The 18,800-nt window shown below is 35.9% G+C and overlaps 1 protein-coding gene across 1 annotated transcript in view; it reads left to right on the top strand.

The window, feature by feature from the left end:
• The window catches only part of STXBP5L (syntaxin binding protein 5L), a gene marked incomplete at its 5' end in the record, with an annotated part of 177,968 nt that overhangs the window by 121,430 nt on the left and 37,738 nt on the right, over positions 1 to 18,800 (top strand). Inside the window, 3 exons of the mRNA XM_083854399.1 lie at positions 2,535 to 2,707; positions 7,036 to 7,161; positions 10,289 to 10,440. Of these exons, the coding sequence (XP_083710525.1) occupies positions 2,535 to 2,707; positions 7,036 to 7,161; positions 10,289 to 10,440 (451 nt within the window). The remainder of the gene's footprint in view (positions 1 to 2,534; positions 2,708 to 7,035; positions 7,162 to 10,288; positions 10,441 to 18,800) is intronic.

Below are 18,800 nucleotides of genomic sequence, written 5' to 3'. Positions count from 1 at the left end.
TCATTACCTGTAGTTCTTCTGTTGTTTTCCACTCTTTTCTGCCCCCCAGGCAATTATTAAGCTGCCTGAATGTATCATTTCAGGAAAGGTTTAAAGCTGATGAGCAGTAATTTCACACTTCTGACCAGCTCATGTATAATGCTGCTAAAATTACTCCATTTCAGTATTCTTACATTGTTCCACAGCAATTGCACCTTATCTTTTATTATCTATAATTTAATATCTTTTTCCCCTGTCCTTCACTTTTCTGGCTGAATTGCATCATTACTGGTATTTTCCAAAGTGTTCTAATATGTGCAAATTGACAGTTTCTCAGATTTCATGTGTAATTAATAAGCATTTTTCTCTGAATATTAAGTTATGTAATCTTGGTGGCATAGTCACACAATTCCCCTGGGTTTTGTGCATCTCTGAAATGGGCCTTCTCTTTTGTTCCTGCATTTTTGCTGCTTGCATTCAAGTCTTTGCTCTAAATGACATGAGGGTTTTATAATCAAAAGTATGGAATTCTTTGGTGAAACCTGCACCTGACTTTAGGCTATGTGTTTTTGTCTATATTGAGACTGTGCTGACCAGTCTCAGGATTTCTTTGCTGCTTGAGGTACAAAACACTTTGTGTCCTCCCTTCCTTATCAGCCAGACTGAATTTACTTTGAGTTCAATCTAGAAATCCCAGCATTTTAAGGCCCCCACATTGGTTTGACTGCCCTGATGTCAGTGTTGTAATGTTTTTGCTGTGGTAAATGGGAAAGGTGGGGGCTACTCAAGGGTTGCTCCATGTAGCAGGGAACTCTGCAGCTGAATATGCCTTAAGGGCATAGGCTGTGCCTGGAACTTCCTTAACAGAAATAATATTTGCATCATTTCATATCTGATTCTGGAGGCAAGGAGTATGCATGAGACAAATTCTGCTTCATATCCAACCTTGGAATCATTGCCATGCAGTTACGTAAAAAGCTTTTGCTCCTGTTGTTTTTGTTTTCTTATCTGAATCCACTCCATCCTATCTCAAAAGGATCTATTAATTAAACATGATCACTTTCTCAGTGAGCTGGCTTTCCTCAGTGAAGGTCCTCTTCAGAGCTCTTGAGAAGAAATATAGGAAAAAAGTTTACATTCATTTGAATGTGGGAAGAGGAATCAGTAAGCCTAGTGATGCGATCCCCCAAAAATGTATTTCCTCTGTGTCAAAATAAATCAGTTCAATATTTCTGTAACCCTCCTAAGATCCAATCAAAGCAGGGACAAAAATATAGGAAAAATTCATGATTGTGTTTTTAGCCTGAATTTTTCCCTCTCTTCAAATGCACAACAGCTAGAACTTAACAAAATTAATTTTAGTAGAAAAAGTAATACACACAGAAAAACATTCAAAGAAAAGTGATGCACTTCTAACCTGGTAAGCAGAACATACTCTTCAACAGTTACTTCAGTCCTGCATAAAGATTAAACAGCATTATAAATTGTCTCAGTCAGCTGCAATTACTTCCAGATTAGATTTTCCTGAACTCAATATTTCACTCATTAGCCTTTGAAGGCAAATGTTGTCTGTAGGTTTCATTAACTGATTCAGGCACAAAATGTTCATGGATTTTGAAAGAAGGAAACAGAAGTGAAATTTTGAGAAAGGACTCTCTCTCCTGGTTGAACAGAATCACTTCTTTCTGAAATCTTATGTGTTTTAGCACAATGGTTGAGAAACAGGGGACCCTTCAGTGCTACTCACCTTTATCTCCTGATTCTCATGAAATTTAGCAATTTTGTTAATTTTCATTCTGGTACAGATGATGTCTCAGTGAGAGATCACTAAGATGGAGCTTGCAGTGTCTACCTCTGCAATTGCTTCTATTCTTTCAAGGTAGCAGCACTGAAATTACTGTTCAGCCAGTAATCCCCAGACCCTGTCTCTTTGAGAGCTGTACCTTGGTTTTTATTCTTTTCAAAATGAGGATTTCCTGGGACAACTCATGAGGTAGAAAGAACTGCTCAGTATTTACTTACCTAGCTTTGAACTTCCTGTCCAGTTCCCCCCTGGAATCCTTCAGTTAATATTTCCTGAATCAGTGGAGAGGATTGGAGGGTGGTTTGGCCCTTTTTTCCCTTTCTAGGGAGGCCAGAAGGAAAGCAAAAGGTAACTGGTTTAAATTTTGCATTCTAGAATCCACCATACTCATGTTCCTTCTAAGGAACACAGAGGTGTCGGTGCTGTAATCTCTGATTTCCTGGCCCCCACCTTTGGACAAATGAAGCTCATGTATCAGTACTATCCACCCTCTCAGGCTTGTCCATCCTGGCTAGAACTTGTCTGGTAGAGACTCTGTTGTATGAGTAGTCAGAGGGAGAGTTGGTGATCCTTCTAGTTTCTATCTGATGTTGCTGTTACTCTGTATAAATAACAAATTACAGTATTCTTTGCTTGCAAATTTTAATGATAAATGGGGGTTATTTAAAAAAAAAAAGGCATACTGATATTTATTTGAAAATAACAGCAGCTTTCCTTATGAAACAATAACTTTGCTTTTTATTTATTTAAGTCATTAGAGGTACGACTTCAATGTGAAGTAGAAGACATCATTACTCCTGAACCAGAAACAAATCCTCCATTTCCAGATGCCTCCTCCCAGCTTCCTTCTTTAAAGAGCCTTTCAGGCAGTACCAACACTGTAGCCTGTGAAGGAACAATGAAGGACAGTATCCCATGTCTTAGGTAAGTCTGTGCCATTGTTTAAATATTCATCTTTCCAAAAAACACTCTTATCTGTTAGTCAATCCATCAGCTCCCAAGAAAGAGATTAATTGTATGTATATGAAACAAAATTAGAAGAAACCAGAATATGGAACAAACAAAATAATTAAGGCAAAATAATCAACATGGGATTTTAAAAGGATAGAAGTACTTGTGAAGAATATAAACTGTTACAATAAAGGTTTGACTGTCATTTTCCAGTGTGATCTAGGAGTAAATCTTCAAGGAGTTTCTGAGGATAATTCATGAAGAAACTTCCATAAAAGCCAGCATGTACAAAGCTTTCTCTCCCTGATTAATTAATATGATGCTCATTTTTTTTTTAATCAAGAGCTGTATGCAATTTTATGGTGTGTAAGGCATGGGAACTGTGTTCATACTTATGAAACAATCTTTCAAATACACAATTATGAAACAGTGGCACTATGTGGAAGTGTATATTTGTTTAATCTTTGGAAGAAGCAAATTGTTTTCTGGTAGAATACGTTATCACTGTTTTGGAGTAGATTAATATGTTCTTATTAATAAGGCAGATAATTATGGATTTGAATAGTTTAAAACAAGAATTCTGTACAAAACTCCATAAACTGTAATTTTCCAGCAATTAGAGTGCATTGCTTACAACAGTTACTCTCATTTTGGTGAATTCATTATTATTTTGGTATAATTATTATTAAATCTTTTAAATGCCTCAATTATTTCAAAAGCAATTAAAATAAACACTTCCTGATTTTGCAGATACTTTGGGCTGCTTGGCTTCTGAAAATGGGATTAGCAATTAAAAAGAATATTGTGATATTGTCCTTGTAAAATTAACAGTATTTTTTGGCATTCTGTTCATTTGTCCACCTCATTCAGTCAGGCAGTTGAACTTCAGACCTCAGTTTAATCATTAATTTGAACTATGAAAATCAACAGAAGAGGCAGAGATCAGTTATTTAAGAAATCCCAATGTGAAATCTATTTATGAGATTGAGATCAGGAAGAATGCAATAATTTAAACATTTCACTGGCTAAGATTTTTGCTTAAGAGATTCTTGCTTGATTTTGTCTGGAAAAGAGAGGAATTGTTGATGTTGGGGGCAGAAAAGTTGTCATGAACCCACAGAGGTTCAGCTTGTTAGTTTTTAGAAGTTTTCTTAACTCAATCTCACATTAAGCTGGCCAATAGATTTTTTGTCAAATTTTAGACAAGGTAACTGCAATCTTATTTTGACTGAGAAGTGATTTTTCAAAGTCAGAGTAATTACACCACTAGAACTGCTGGTACAGTCCTATATTTAGATAAAAATATACTCATGTATGTTATTGTCCTTCTCAGGAAAGACATATAAATATCCATACTTTCCCCCCAAACCTTAGCTGGGTCCACTTGTCTGTCTAAGAATTTCTGATCTAAGCAGAATTATGGTGGTGAAATGAAAGTAGTGCTCAAAACACAGGAAAAAAACTCCAAAAAACAGTAAAGACTGGGGTGATGCTATTGGCTTCAAATGCAAGTCATTCAGGTGGGCAGCAGGACAGAATCTAAAATAGAGCAGTATTTGCATAAAGCTGCAGCCACCTGCACTTGGAGGGCGAGTGCACAGCTTGCACTATATTGATAATGCACATAAAATTTTACACACATACATAACTGGCTCCATTATTTTCATATCTGCTTTGCAACATTGTTACAGCAAATGAATGGCACTCCACACTACACATTTTTTTTCTAGCCAGAAGTCAGAATGACTGAATGTGTTTGTGTCTCTGAATAGCTACTAGGAAGAAAGTAATTGGAGGGACTGAAGTAATGAAAGCTTGGCACTTTTCTGAAATCAAAAGTAACTGTTACCAAGAGAGGCAGGCAGCAGTATGGAATAAATATTGTTCTTGCTTCTTTCAGAAGATTTTGCAGTGAAATAGGCAGCTGTAATAACCTAAGAAACAATGGATTTGTGATTATGCAGATAATTACTTTTGATGTAAATGCTGTTATCATAAAGCTGTACCCAGAATGTCAGTCTTTGTTCCCAGACTTCTAGTATCATCCCAAAATTAGGTCAATCAAAGGTTTTGACAGTAGCTTCAAGTAACTCCAAAGTGATAAGGAACTGTGAATATCTTGTGAAAAAAAGTAAAAACCAAAACTTTGCAACAGTGAAATTCACTGTAGCCTAACGAGAATATGTCAAGAAAATCACTGAAATGTCTACATTCCTTCTGCTCATGCTCCTGCAGTCTGCTTAGGCTTTTATTATAAAAACTTCAAGTAAAAAGCCATCCAAAACAAGATGCAGAACTGCCTTGCTGTTCAAGCAGGATAGTTAGGGAAACAAGGGAAATAGCTCAAAGATTCTTAAGCAGGAATATGTCACAGAAACATAGGAATGACAACCTTAATCATGAAATCTGAAATTGTTTTACTCCATTATTATAATCTTTCACTACCTACAGTTTATTCTATGCTTAGAGAAAAACCCTGTGAAATAATATCCATTTCTATGAAAGCAGATCCTCAAATTTGCAGTGAAAAATATTTAGAGGGAAATGTATTTGCTTTTTTCCCCTCAGGTGACAGAATCTAAAAGAAAGCTTAGAGGGTACTTTAAGTTGTCTAATTTTTTCAGCCATTAAAAACACACTGAAAAATTAATACCACATTAAAAACATGTTTTAGAAGATCAGAATTAATTCTGCAGCCATTATCAGTCTCATGGTAGCTTGTTTAGAAGGAAAGTTGCATTGCTTTGACAGATGCTTGTTGGAGCGCCATGGTTGCCTCTTGTGTTCTCCTACACCATCAGTTATCCATTAGAAAATATGGTTGGAAAGCTCAACTGAAAGGGCATTAGACTAAGTCCTGGTTCTTGGATTTCATTTACCTGTTATGTATTTTTTCTAACATTTTTAAAGGCAGGAGCTGAAAGCTGAAAACGGGGTAAAGATGGAAAGACCACCACTATTGTGCCTCTTAAAGGCTAATCCGCAGACATTAGAAGTTGAAGGGCTCCATCACAAAGATACTCTGAAGGACTGTTTGTAAAATATTCAGCTCCTGCTTGCCATGAAGTTTCTTTGAAAATAATATATCTTTACTGGATGCAACTCTTGTCTGTAGTTTCACTTTATCCTGGTCTCAAAGGACCCCTCTCCCTTAGCAGCTTGAGTTCACAGATGCTCACACCTTTGTTCTCAGCACTAATACTCCTGGGTAATCCAGGGCTTGCTTCATTAAGGGTATGAATAGCATCACTTCAGAAATGCTTGTGGATATGTATCATATGAATAAAGAAAAGGGAAAAGCTTTAGTGCCAGCAGAACAGGTCAGAAATGGCAAAACTCTGAGCAGAGGTTTGCTGTTGATAGAAAACAACAATACAAAGCTATTGCCAGCTATAGTGGGTTGAGCACTTGCTGAGCTGCATTGTCACATCTTTCCTACAACAATATCCGTGCCAAGTGTCTGATTACTGCTCCAGACAAATACATATGTAAGGTCTGAAGAATACTACAGGGAAAAGAAATAGAACAATGAGTGTGCCAAGCCATTGTTAAGGAAATGCATTTAGAGGATAGATGAGGGATGACTTTCTCATAAAGTAGACTCCCCTATTTTATGCCTGCGTGCAAAGGGGTGCAATACAAGCACTCTCACCAGTAACAGGTACAGTGAAAATGCACTGACTAGTGGGTTTTACCTGTAAATTACTACTACAGCTTGAGTGTACTAATGACTAACATGAATACCTCAAAGTATTGCCATTATTGCATAATGTTTTCTTTCAGTGTATCCCACATTGTTGTACTGCTCAAAAAAGCACACAAAGCCGTCATACAGAGCTGTTCAGCTCTTACACTTCCTCTTAAAATGTACACCTTCACTACCTGCTTTGCAAGTCACTGAACTTGCCATAACACAGTAGGAACAGGTGTTAATAGTTATATCAGATTTGGTGTAGGCATCATTCATTCACATATTAGGTGATTATAGTCCTAGAAATAGAACAGGACTTGTTTGCACTACATGGAGAAATAGATTTGTCAAGTCCATAAGTTTTTTATATGCTCTGAGGTCCACTGCAAAAAATCTTATCTTCTCTTGCCTCTTGGTGTTTTTCTGTCATGCTTTACTTCAGAAGAAAAAAAAAGTTCCCAATACACAGAAATGTCCTTTTTCAAAGTCTCAAAAGAAAGTATTTTAGATTTTCCATTCAAGTTGACATTTCATAATGATATTGAGTGGCTGTTTTTCATGGCCCAATGTTTGTTTGTTCTTATTTTGTACCTCTTCTTCTTCTTCCTAGCGTTAAGGCTCGACCTGTGCGGATGCCTCCTGGCTACCAGGCAGATCTCGTTATCCAGTTGGTGTGGGTGGATGGTGAGCCTCCACAACAGATTACCAGTCTTGCCGTTAACTCTGCTTACGGACTGTAAGTAACTCAGAATTAAGGTGATTTATTGTTTATTGCATTAAATCTCATGTTTTCCAACTATGCTTTGAAATTTCCCACAGACAGTTGAGGTCAAAGCAAAGTTTTCAAGAGATGCTGTAAATCAGCATTTTCTAGGGGAAAAATTATTTGAACTGACATAGAGATTGTAATATGGGATGTTAAACTGCCATTCTTGCCAATATTTTTACTAATCCTATTTAAAAGATTGAATCTTTTCACATAATTCTTCCCGTCCTTTCAAATAAGATCTAATTGCATTTCAAATCTGTAATTTTCAAAGTTATTTTGAAAGGTTCACTAAGGTGAAATGCATTTAATGGAAAATGGTGAAGCGATTAACTGTTAAATGCCATTTATCATGACATCATATCTTAGTTAGAAATTGTCTTTTATGAGAGCAGCATTTTTGTCTGTGCTAATGTCTGTTTGCACAAGAATCGGTGACCCGAAACTGAGAATTGAATAAGGAACATTTAAATATTGCATTCTGGATGGCAATGCAAATGAGTGTGTGTAATTGTTTCCTAAGGTTCAGTTTATTTGCAAAATTTTAATATTTTCTCTTACTGAAAGTCACCCTGATACATTAAAATGGTTTTACCTGTAGGTGTTACTCCAGTAAAATTATTGGCTGTAATGGGTGTTAGGTGTTGACTCCTGCTGATTTTCAGTAAGTCACTGAACTCTGGCAGTTTAATGCATAGTTTTTACATTTCTGTAAAAATATTGGGTTGTGGATACTGTTTTTTCAAGTTTTCAGCCTGAATTTCTAGATTGATTCCTATTAATGAATTCTAGGAGTTTCTTTTCTTTACCATACATTGGTGCATTCTTCACCTGTGCAAATTGTTAGGTTTTGCCTGATTTGCTCCCTTGCAGATCTCAGACCTCAAGGCAGCATCTGAATAATCACATTCTCTGACCAATAATCATCATTCTCTCACTTGTAAACTACTCTGATAGGTTGTGGTTCTCCTAATGACAACAGTTGTTTCCTAAACCACTGATTTGATTCAATCAAGTGCTTTAAATGGTTTCATTTGCTTGGAGCAATAATAGTTTATAGGACACTTTAAAACACCATAAGCTAAGTACAAGATTGTTTCAGAAATAAATGCATGTATGAATAAAGTAGGCTGATAACTTAAATTTAACTTTCCTACAAAATCTACCTAAGAAAGATCTTTTTCCCTACATTTTTTCTGTAGACTCTCTTCTCCCTTCCTTTCTCTTGATTCTCTTAACTTTTTTCTCAGGTCTATGACAAGGCACAGTCCTTTCTTTCATCAGAATTGTTGTTTACTACTTTAATTTTCACCTGTTATCTATCTTCACAATGTGGAAAAACCTATTCCACTTCAGCATGAAGCCTGAGAACATGTAATTTTTTGCCATGTTAATTGTACAGTTATTTGGGTCATCTTTTGCCTAATTTTTCTTCCTATACTAATCAGTTTAACTAGGTCGAAGACATAAAATGGTGTGTGTTCTGGAGAGTCTGCTTCCAGTATTCTTTTTACTACTATGATTTCTGGAACTGTTTTACTGCAACCATGAAACAGGAATAAAGTGAGATGCAAAAAAACCTTTATTCCCAGCAAAGATGAAAGACTTCAAACACTGCAAAATTTTATTTAATGTATTTGGTTTACTTTTAACAGTACCAAGGCTACAAATTAGAAGTATTAACACCTGTTTTATTTACATTGAAATGAATCATCAAAAACTTCTTCCTGTTATGAAAGTAGAAAAGAAAATTTTACAAATTGCTTCAATTACAACTGAAGAACTAGATTAACCTTGAGGAACAAGGTTAAATACAAATAATAAATTTGTTTTGAAGTAGGTTCTGTTGTACTGAAAGCAGTCAATGAAAATTTATTACCAGCTCATGGGGTAACACTTTTCAGTTAATCTGCATATTAATTGTCAAGAAATTTCTGATGAGGGTTTATCAACAGAATAGGACATTGCTGGGTTCATTGCTCAAAACTGAGGACTTGGTTGTTAGCAATTTATCTCAAGTCTTGTTAATAGTAATGGCTGTCTAGATTTTTTTACCTATCCTCAGAAGTGTTATTCATGAGCAATTTCTGGTTCTTTTTTAAACTAATTTGTTTGGATATAAGAAATATTAGATCCATGCTTGTGTGTGAAATTAGAGGAGTTTAGAAAAATACAGGCCAGGAAATGATACATTTTGATAAATTGCTGACCAGGGATGTGAGTGATCACTAGTTCTTCTTGTGACTCATGTTTTCCAAAATTAATAAATCTCAGGTTAATAATTTTCAAAGTGCAAATAAATGGCTATTTTTCCCCTAAAGCATTAATAGATAAGATTGACACTTGTAATTTTTATTCCAGTTTTTTTTTTCTCCACCCAGAATGCAGGGACTTATGAACAAATACAATCAACCCTCTTTTAGTCTAAAACCATCACTCCCATTCCCATGAGCCCTTTTCTCACATTTTTCCTGGTCCTTCTGGATGGCACTTGTCCCTCAGGCTCATCTCAGCTTCGTGTCTCCAAATTTACTGAGGGTACCCTCGATTTCATTGTCTCTGTCACTAGTAAAGACATTAAGCTGTGCTGGTCCCAGTATGGGCCCCCAAGAGACACCAACTGGGGAGAAAAGAGTTGGAAGGAAATTTTATAAATGCATTTCTGCAACACAGCCTAATATATTTCATTTGCCATTTGCAGTTAGCTTTAAAGGGGTTTTTTATGTGTGTTTTTATTTATATTTTAATTTTTATTTTATATAAATCTATAACCCCTTTTTAAGATCTACATTCCCATTTTTAGGCTTAATTGATATCATTATTATTAGAAGCATATTGTTCAGTGAAGCAACGTTTAGACATTACTGCAATGTGTTTGGTACAGAAAGTTGGTAGAAGTTGTAAGTCTGCTTTCTGGAAAGTTAATTCAGAAAACAGTCTTTGAAATTCAGGGTTACAGATCTGTAAGAAATAAAAAATGTGAGCTTGAGTAGTTCCTGAAGAAAAAGTTTGTGCAGTGTTCATAATAACAATTATTATTGTTTTCAGAATTTAATTACATATTGCTAACACTTTTGAGGGACATTTCTCTTTGCAGGGTGGCTTTTGGGAACTGCAATGGTTTGGCTGTTGTGGATTTCATGCAGAAGACAGTCCTGCTGAGCATGGGCACCCTGGACCTCTATGGATCCAGCGATCCATACCAGCGCCAGCCCCGCTCACCGCGCAAGAGCAGGCAGTTTGCTGCAGGTAGGAAATGAATCATTGTGCTTATGAGCCTGATATGTTTCTTTGGTTTTTTTGCCTGTGGCTTTTTCTAGTGCTTTTGGAATGCATGATTATTTGCCGGCCAATGGAGTTTCTATTATAACTTGGCAAAAGAAACTTGACATGCTCTAGGTGCGGGCACTTTCTCAGAAATAAAATGTTTTATGAAGTTTTTTTTTTCCTTTTGGGATGGAGGTCAGCAAGTAATTCCCTTAGCTGAGTCTGTAAAAAATCATAATGGAGCAGAGCAATAAATTGTTTCTCTGGCAGTCCCTTGAAGTGTGGTTTGTATGCTATTTTCTTTCAGGTTTCAATAAGTTCATACCAATAAGTAAGACTTCAGTTTAAGCTTAAATGTACCTTCTGCCAGGTGCTATTCCTTTGAATAGTCAGTTGTGTTTAGAGATGTGTAACACCTGGGAGGCTTGTTATGTAGGTAACACAAGGAGCTCAAATTAAGCACTTCATTAGTGAACTGAAGTTCTTAATATAAACCGACAAGATCCCTTTTAAAATTTGATGTTAAGAGGATCACAGTAAGTCATAATTGTTATATCGTGTTGTGTGTTAGAAATATGAATACTTCAATAGAGCTAAATTTTACCATACTTTGTTGGTTATCTAAACATTTACTTGTATGAGAAAAATCAGATTGTCTGTTTCAAGTCTTTCCACTTGACATATTCCATAGTAACGTGCAAGAGTCAGACACAATTATGAAATGTGTTTTGCATAGCTGTGAAGTTTTGGAATTAGATTTTTAAAATATCTATGAAAATGTGGAGTTTTAAATCTAACCCTAAAATTATAAAAGCAACAGATTATAGTGGGTTTATACCATCAGCATTTTCATCAGCAGACCCTACACCAAATCATCAAATCCTACTTCTCCATAGAGTTATGGGAAATATTTGTTTTTAATTGGGAATGTGTTTACACTCCAAACAGAAAGTAAAATCTAGAGGAAAATTTATAGAATAAAATACAAGTCTTCAGGCCTACTTCTGCTCTGAAAGACCATTTGTCTCACTTTCTATGCATTTAATCATGGCAAGCTTAGTTCCCATCTGTGCCAAGTGTTAAATATGTAAATTTGGCACAGCTGAGGAGAGAAGAGACCAGCAGCTTCAAGTTACCTTCAGCTTCTCTGTCTGGTTTCAGCCAGCCCCACAGCAGCTCCCTAAGAAATGTGAGCAGCTAGCCACAAACAACATGCTGCATAACTCTGTATGAAAGGTGGAGGATTGCTCATGTAGAAAAAGCTGTTATCAGCACTGTTTCACAGAGGGTTTTTCTCTGTCAGTGGCAGTCTGGGCCAATCCTTTAAGGCATCATTCCAGCTATCCAGTGCTGCCAGAATGGAGCCCACTGGGGATAAATGACCACTAAGAAGGAATGCAACGTCTAGATTGCTCATAGAAACTATGCATCTAAAAAAAGCCTCAGCTGCTTTCTCACCATCCATCCCACATCCTTTACTTTTTTGATTATTTTTCTTGTTATGTCTCCCAATTGGAAGGTAAGCATCTGCTGAAATTTCTTCACCTTGGCTGTTCTAGATGCTGGTTATGGTATCACTTCCTTTCACTTTAGACTGTTTTTTCTCTCTTTCCTCTGCCTGCTGCTGATGCTGATGTACTGGCATGTTCCAAAGACAACTTTTGCATGCGTGGCCTGTCTAACTTTTATCCAGATTTAACGAAACGGATCCGTACTTCCTATCAGAGTAAGTTCTATAAAGGTTAGGCAAAAAGCTTTATCATGATTGGACTATGCCTGACTTAAACCCATGTGTTTGTGCTTTGTAATGTGTTTTTTTAAACACATTCAGCATGCATGCAAACTTTTATTACATTTTGTGATGTCAACCATGCTTATTTTTGACAATTACCTTTATTATACAGAAATTCTTTTCTTTAAAAAGAAAGTCAAAGAGAAAACCTCAGTGTTATATGGGAGATTGGGCCTTAGCAATTATTTTTCAATGATGTTTTAATGATGTTCTTGGTGACAGTATCTTTCTTTGGTTTTATATTTGTTTCTATGTACATTTACTGATATGAAGCATTTCTTGTTTTGCAATGGCACTATCTGTAGTTACCAATTAATTCTTCCCTTTTTTCAGAAGAACAATGTGGTTTAAAAGAGTACCCATTTGATTGGATGCTGTGAAATTTAAAATTTTAAATATCTTGGTTTGGTACTTAAATATTTGGCTTTGGGGAACCATCTGATCTTTGATGGGGAATGTAAAGTGGACATAATAATACATACATCAAAGAGGGCTATGAAAATTCACATTTTTAATATCTTTAAATTATGAATTACACTGATATGAAATTTAAATATTAGTATTCATCACTGCAGAATGCAGTGAGCAAAGCTATAATTAAGTTTGCAAAAATGACTGTTCAACAGATGAGCCATACATATCTTAATTAACTGCAGTGCTTATATGTAATTAGGTCTCTAGGATGCCTCTTTTTAAAACACTTTTCACAGAACAACGGGATAGGCAATTTTATGTTAAATATTCAGTATAGGCAGGATAAAGGAGTGACAGTTGTTTTATCATCTCTCATAGATATAAAGTTACGTAGCTATAGAAATACATTTGTACACTTGCATGACATATTCTGTTCCATCCCTCTGGGCTGATTTCTATGACTTTATGACATAATATTTCATAGAAGATCATCTGTTTAGTTAAAAGACTAGTCCGGTTACAAATTCAGCAGTCCATAAAAAGGTTTGGTGTATGATATCTTAAAGTCTATTAGTCTGATCTTGCTAATTTCAAGTCTGTAACAGAGAACCTGAGTGACAGATAGAAGTCAAATGTTTGGGGTTTTTTTCCCCCCCTCTCAAAAATTAATAATTTCTAAGGGCAAAGATTGCCACTGCTTTCATTCAGAATTACATAGACCACAGAGTCTTTCATAGCTGAAAATGTATTATCTTGTTTCTGTCTTCATCCCCATAGTCAGAAAAGTCTGCAGAATCTTCCTATGAAGTATTAGTCTGAGTTTTAGGCAAGATCATGAACAGCTTAATTTCTTTCCTCAAAAATGGTTTGGTTCTTGCTTTTGTTATTTGATACTTGTACAGGAGTATATATTGTATGATCTGAAATGTACCGAGCCGTAGGATCAAGAACAGGACTAGAATCTGTCACACACTGAAAATATCTTGCAAAGTCATTCTCAAGTTCTGCTTTTTTATATCTCTTATCTGAGAGATGAATTTTAAGAAGGGTATTAAGAGAGGATTCTGGATTTTCCTTACAAGTTTATCTTCTCTCATAAGAGATGATGATGGGAAAAGTAAATTGTTTTTGGAAATTGTGCAGTCGAAGCTGATATTATGCAGGAGCAGTCATGTGATAACAGAAGCATTAGGTCTAAACTTTTAAGGGTTATATCAATAAAAATGGGAGTTAATGGGAAGATATACTAGTAGTTGATTCAATTAAGTAATGAAGCAGGAAGATAATTTCATGTGGATCAGTATGAAAAAATAAAACTTGTAGACATTGAAGCCAAAGAAGAGATTATCAATGAGCAAGATACTTAGATTTTTGTTGGTAATTTTAGAGGTTATTTGCAGGAAGAGACAATATAATTTAGTGCCCAGCCTGATTACAAGAGTTAAAGCGTGGCGTTCAAAGATGGAACCAATGTTATGGATTATAGTATCAGAGAAGACAGTGATGCTGATAGCTCTGTTGATGTAGTAAAGACACTTCAGCACAAAAGAAAAGTAGAGTTCATATTGGTGATGTTAAATTCATACTGGACATTTCTAAAAAGATTTTAGAAAGGCAGGATTACTACTCTAGCTTGGATGGAAGAAATCCAAGTTGAAGGTGTGTACTTATGAATCACTAGGGGTATATATATAATTATTGCCATGTTTATACAAAAGAATCTCTTCAAGTACTGGGTCAGAGAAACAAAGTGTTGATATTTCCGTCTGGGATGTCCTGCAACTGATCAGGTAAAGGGAAAAAGAAAAAATTAACATGTAAGAGGAAAGAAGCAGTAAGTTGGAGAAGAGAGGCTTTCCGGAGGAAAGATATAATCAGCAATGTCAGGGGCATCCAATATGCAAAGCGCAGTGATGGATTAAATGTTTTGAATTTTAGTCAATAAAACTATAGATAGCTTGATAACAGTTACAATAAAGTAAAGATGACTTTTTAAATGTAGAGTGGACTTAGAGCATTAAGGCAGCACATTCTCTGGTTTGGGAGATGAAAGTGGGAAAAGGAAGCAAGGAGGGAAGAAATGTAACCAGTTCTAGGCATACACAGTGGAAGAGACTGGAACACAGTTGTCCGATCAGGGAAGTAATTTGAGGAAAACAAGAAGCTAAGATGAGCATAAGTGCAGAGCTGAGGATAACTTTCAGGTGTTGATGACTGATTCCATTTGCTGTAGCATCTGCAGCAACCTCCCTTTGTAGCAAGATTATATGACAACCTAAATAAAATAAACTCTCTCTACTGCACTGCAGAATTACATGGTAGGCTGGTGATGGTTGGTTGGTTTTCTTCTTCAATTGAAATCAAGTTGTACATGTCTTTACCCAATTTTGGATAATGTGCATTCAAATATTAAAACAAGTACATTTGTTGCATGTAGAAGGATAATGTCTGCAGCAGAATATAAAAATACCAAAAATGATGCAAAAGGAATTTGCATCTCCTACTAGAAACTCATACCATCTGTTGGTAGAACAAGAAAATAGTCTTTATGAAGCATCCAAAATATTGTCAAATCCAAAGGATGTTGATACATTGCAAAATAATTTTCATGATGAAGACTTTTCAGTGAGAAGTCCTTGTTCCTCCCTCAAGCCAATCCTTTGAGAGGGGATGAGCAGAAATTACCTTGGTCTGACAGGAGGACACAGAAAACTGTGTGCTGTGAGTCATTGTATATTAGGAATTGACATTTTAAGTCATACCTAAGAAGCTAATATAGGTTGAGTTTAAGTCAACAGCTATATTCTGAACTAACTAATTTCCAAAGAATGCATGCATAGATATATACAGGTATATAAACATAAAGAAAACATAGTATGATAATTCAGTGTGAAGATGAGGGATTGAAATAACTCTGAGCTTACTTATTTTATTGGCTTGTGAATCGTTACGATAATTTAGTTATAATTCATTTATTTATAACAAAGATGTGATGGCTTGGGGTGCTTTAGAGTAAATCATCAGTCTGAATCATTCAAGCATACAGATAGAAATTTCAAATTTCACACAATTTTAAATTACAAGTTCATTAACGTCGTTACCTCATATGAGTATGGGTTTTGATCCTTGAATAAAAAGGAAATTAACATCACACTAAAATTAGAAAAGTATCCATAGGACATGTCTGTAAAAGTGTTTTAATGCCTCATGTGATTTACTTACATCTTGCTCTATTTACACATGTTTATGATTTGCTCAAATCAAAGCCAATTTCTTTATTATGTCCATGGGTATATCTTCTCTCAGGTGGTTGTTCACATTGCCAGTCTCAGGTTTTTTGCTTTTATTTTTACTGCGATATTCCTCTTGATCTAGTTGGGCTTAAAGTTGCTGGGATGATGGTTTTGGGGGACTAAAAATAGCTAAAATATCTTGGGGCACAAACTGCCTACAGAATTCAAAATGGAAAGTGAAAATATTTTTTAATCTAACTTCAGTAGCTGTTGTAGTCTCTCAGACATTTGAGGGAAGCTGAGGTTCATGGAAATATTTATACATGGTAAATTATTGAAAATATTTAGTTTGGCTTCCTTAAAAAGGAAATGAGAGTAAAAAATGAGCAGTAGTACAAGGAAAAGCTTGAGAGCTCACTTTCTTATCTCAAAGGGAAACATTTGGTGGAATCAAAGGTAACACATAAAAATTGACGAATATGTGTTTATCCTTTTCAGTGAATGATGATTGAGCAATTCATTGCCTTAGAACATCTTCAGAATTTAGAATTTAGCAAGATTAAAAGATACTTCGGGTAAATGGGTGTGTAATGAGCAGAACTCATTATAATATTTCAAAGTAAGAAAAATTTATGGCAGGAGAAAATCTGCAAGTGGAAGTGCTTAAGCAAATCTAAGTGAGATTAAGCCAATGCTCCAGTGCAGGGCATTGCATTTCACATGGGGATTTGTTGCACTTCTTTAAAGGCATCTGTAGGTGGTCATTGCTAGGGGTGACAGTGGCTTGACAGCAAGTCAAGGTTTGTAGAGAAGTTTACCTGTTCAACATTTTTAAATACCACAACACAAAATGTATCTTTAATGTTTTATGTTGCAAATTGTGCCAAACATGAAGAATTCATGGTCTTTTTACTAAGGTTGCTCTTGGGTGGTGCAGTTTGGTGTTTTTCCTGTTTAAGTCCATATCACCATAATTTATATTGAGATGGAATATTGTTTTTATGGACGCCATATTAAAAAAAAAAAAACAACAAACCCAAACTATTTAGAAGCAAAGTCTGACCTGGGATTTGATACTGTATCCAACAGCAGAACTAATTATACAATGTTTAGAACATCTTAGACAAGGTGTTAAAACATATGTATTTCCAATAATGCATTTACAAAAGAAACTGTATAAGTTTTATTTATCCAAGGCCTCTGATGCTGTGCAAATGGGCCAAAATTGCTCTCACTGCACCTTGTGGACAGTTCTGCAGGAAAAAATCAATTCTGTCCCAAATTTCTAGGTACATACAGAAACCTTGGGTTCATGTGGAAGTAAGATCTGCTGTACAAGAGAGGCTTCCTAAATTATTACAGTTCCTGAATATTCTCATAATATCAAAAGTGACTGAACTTGCAGTTGATTGAAATATAAATCTTCCTCACAGATTCTAAGTGAAATCAAAGAAAGATTCAAGTACATTTTTCAAAATAAAAAATCTTTGGTTTTTCCACAATAGTGTCTAGTTTGGCAGATCTTGTTTCTTAAGTCAGGAGCAAGTATGTTATTAATACTGACTTAACAGACTAAATCAATACTGCTGGTTTCCAAAGGACTCTCAGCATTATTCTTGAGCTCCTGCATCTTCATTACTGATAGGAGCATTTTTTGTTCTGCTGGCTGGGTCTCTGGATCCTCTCCAGTTCTTTTAGCAGTTCAAAAATACATTGTAATAAAGTTGTCAGTACCTACTTTAAGATTCCATTGGCTTTAATACTAAGAAAGTAGGACTGGTGGCTGAGTGGCAGAATTTTCCAAAACAAGAGTGTATATGAATTTTAGTGGTGAGGGTCTCTGGACCCGAGGATCCAGAAGCAATAAAAATTGTAACGTGTAATCTTACTGGAGCCATGGTGCCCATTTAAGGCATACTGAAAGGTTCTTGTAGGATATTTGATTCTCAGGATGCAGCACAAGCAGACTGTGTGTAAATCCAGTATCAGTATGGCAGTAATGTGCACCTGACTGTGGGCTCTGACCTTAGTGCTGTGGGTCCACCCAGCTGGCATGTGGATGTCTTGGCAGGGCTGCCTGTCAGTCCCACGTAGCCGATGGCACAGAGTGCCAGAGCTCCTATAACAAGAGTGAGCCACAGGGCATTATGGATGCATACAATGGATGCGTTTGAATAGTGTGACCGTGCTCAGTTCACTTACTCAACAGTTAGCCCATGGTAAAGGATAGAGTGAGCTCAGACTTTCCCTTCCTTCCATGCCAAAAGGCATGTTTGAACTTGAACATTCAACCAAGATGGATCTTGGTTTGCTCACAGAAACAAGCTCGAGTTTACACAGCGTAGACTAGGATTGTTTCCTTGGTGCTGTCTTCCACGTAGGCGGAGTTCCTGACAAATATTTCTAAACCACATATAAAGTATTCTGTCAAAAAATTCAGCATTACACTCAGTTAGCATTATCAATGCTTCTGTGTCCTTTAAAATGACCTATCTTGTGTGAATTCATGAAAGTTATAATATTGCACGGTAGCAGTAATCTTATTTTTTCTTCCCCTCTTTTAAGATTTCCTCCCTGCACTATGCAGCAGTTGAAAGCACAGAGTTGTTTCCACATCAGTTTGACAAGGATGAATGAGTTTGAGTCATATCACAGACTTTTACATTTTAAACTATACTTACTTGTTTTCTTTTGTTAGGTACAGTCACTCTTTTCTATCCCGAGGCACTCAGAAAACAAATCTGAGTTAATAAGAGGTGTGATTTTTTTTTTTTTTAAACCAAGCCTAAATTGCTGCAGTGACAGCCTGATAACTGCACTTATCTGAACTAGATTATTTCCTCTCATTTCACACCATTCCTTTCTCCAAATTGACTTTAAAGTGCAGAATATCATCAACCAAG

Source organism: Zosterops lateralis, assembly GCF_965231275.1.
Source record: "Zosterops lateralis genome assembly, chromosome: 2".
Taxonomy (NCBI): domain Eukaryota; kingdom Metazoa; phylum Chordata; class Aves; order Passeriformes; family Zosteropidae; genus Zosterops; species Zosterops lateralis.
This window is presented reverse-complemented; position numbering and strand designations above follow the sequence as displayed.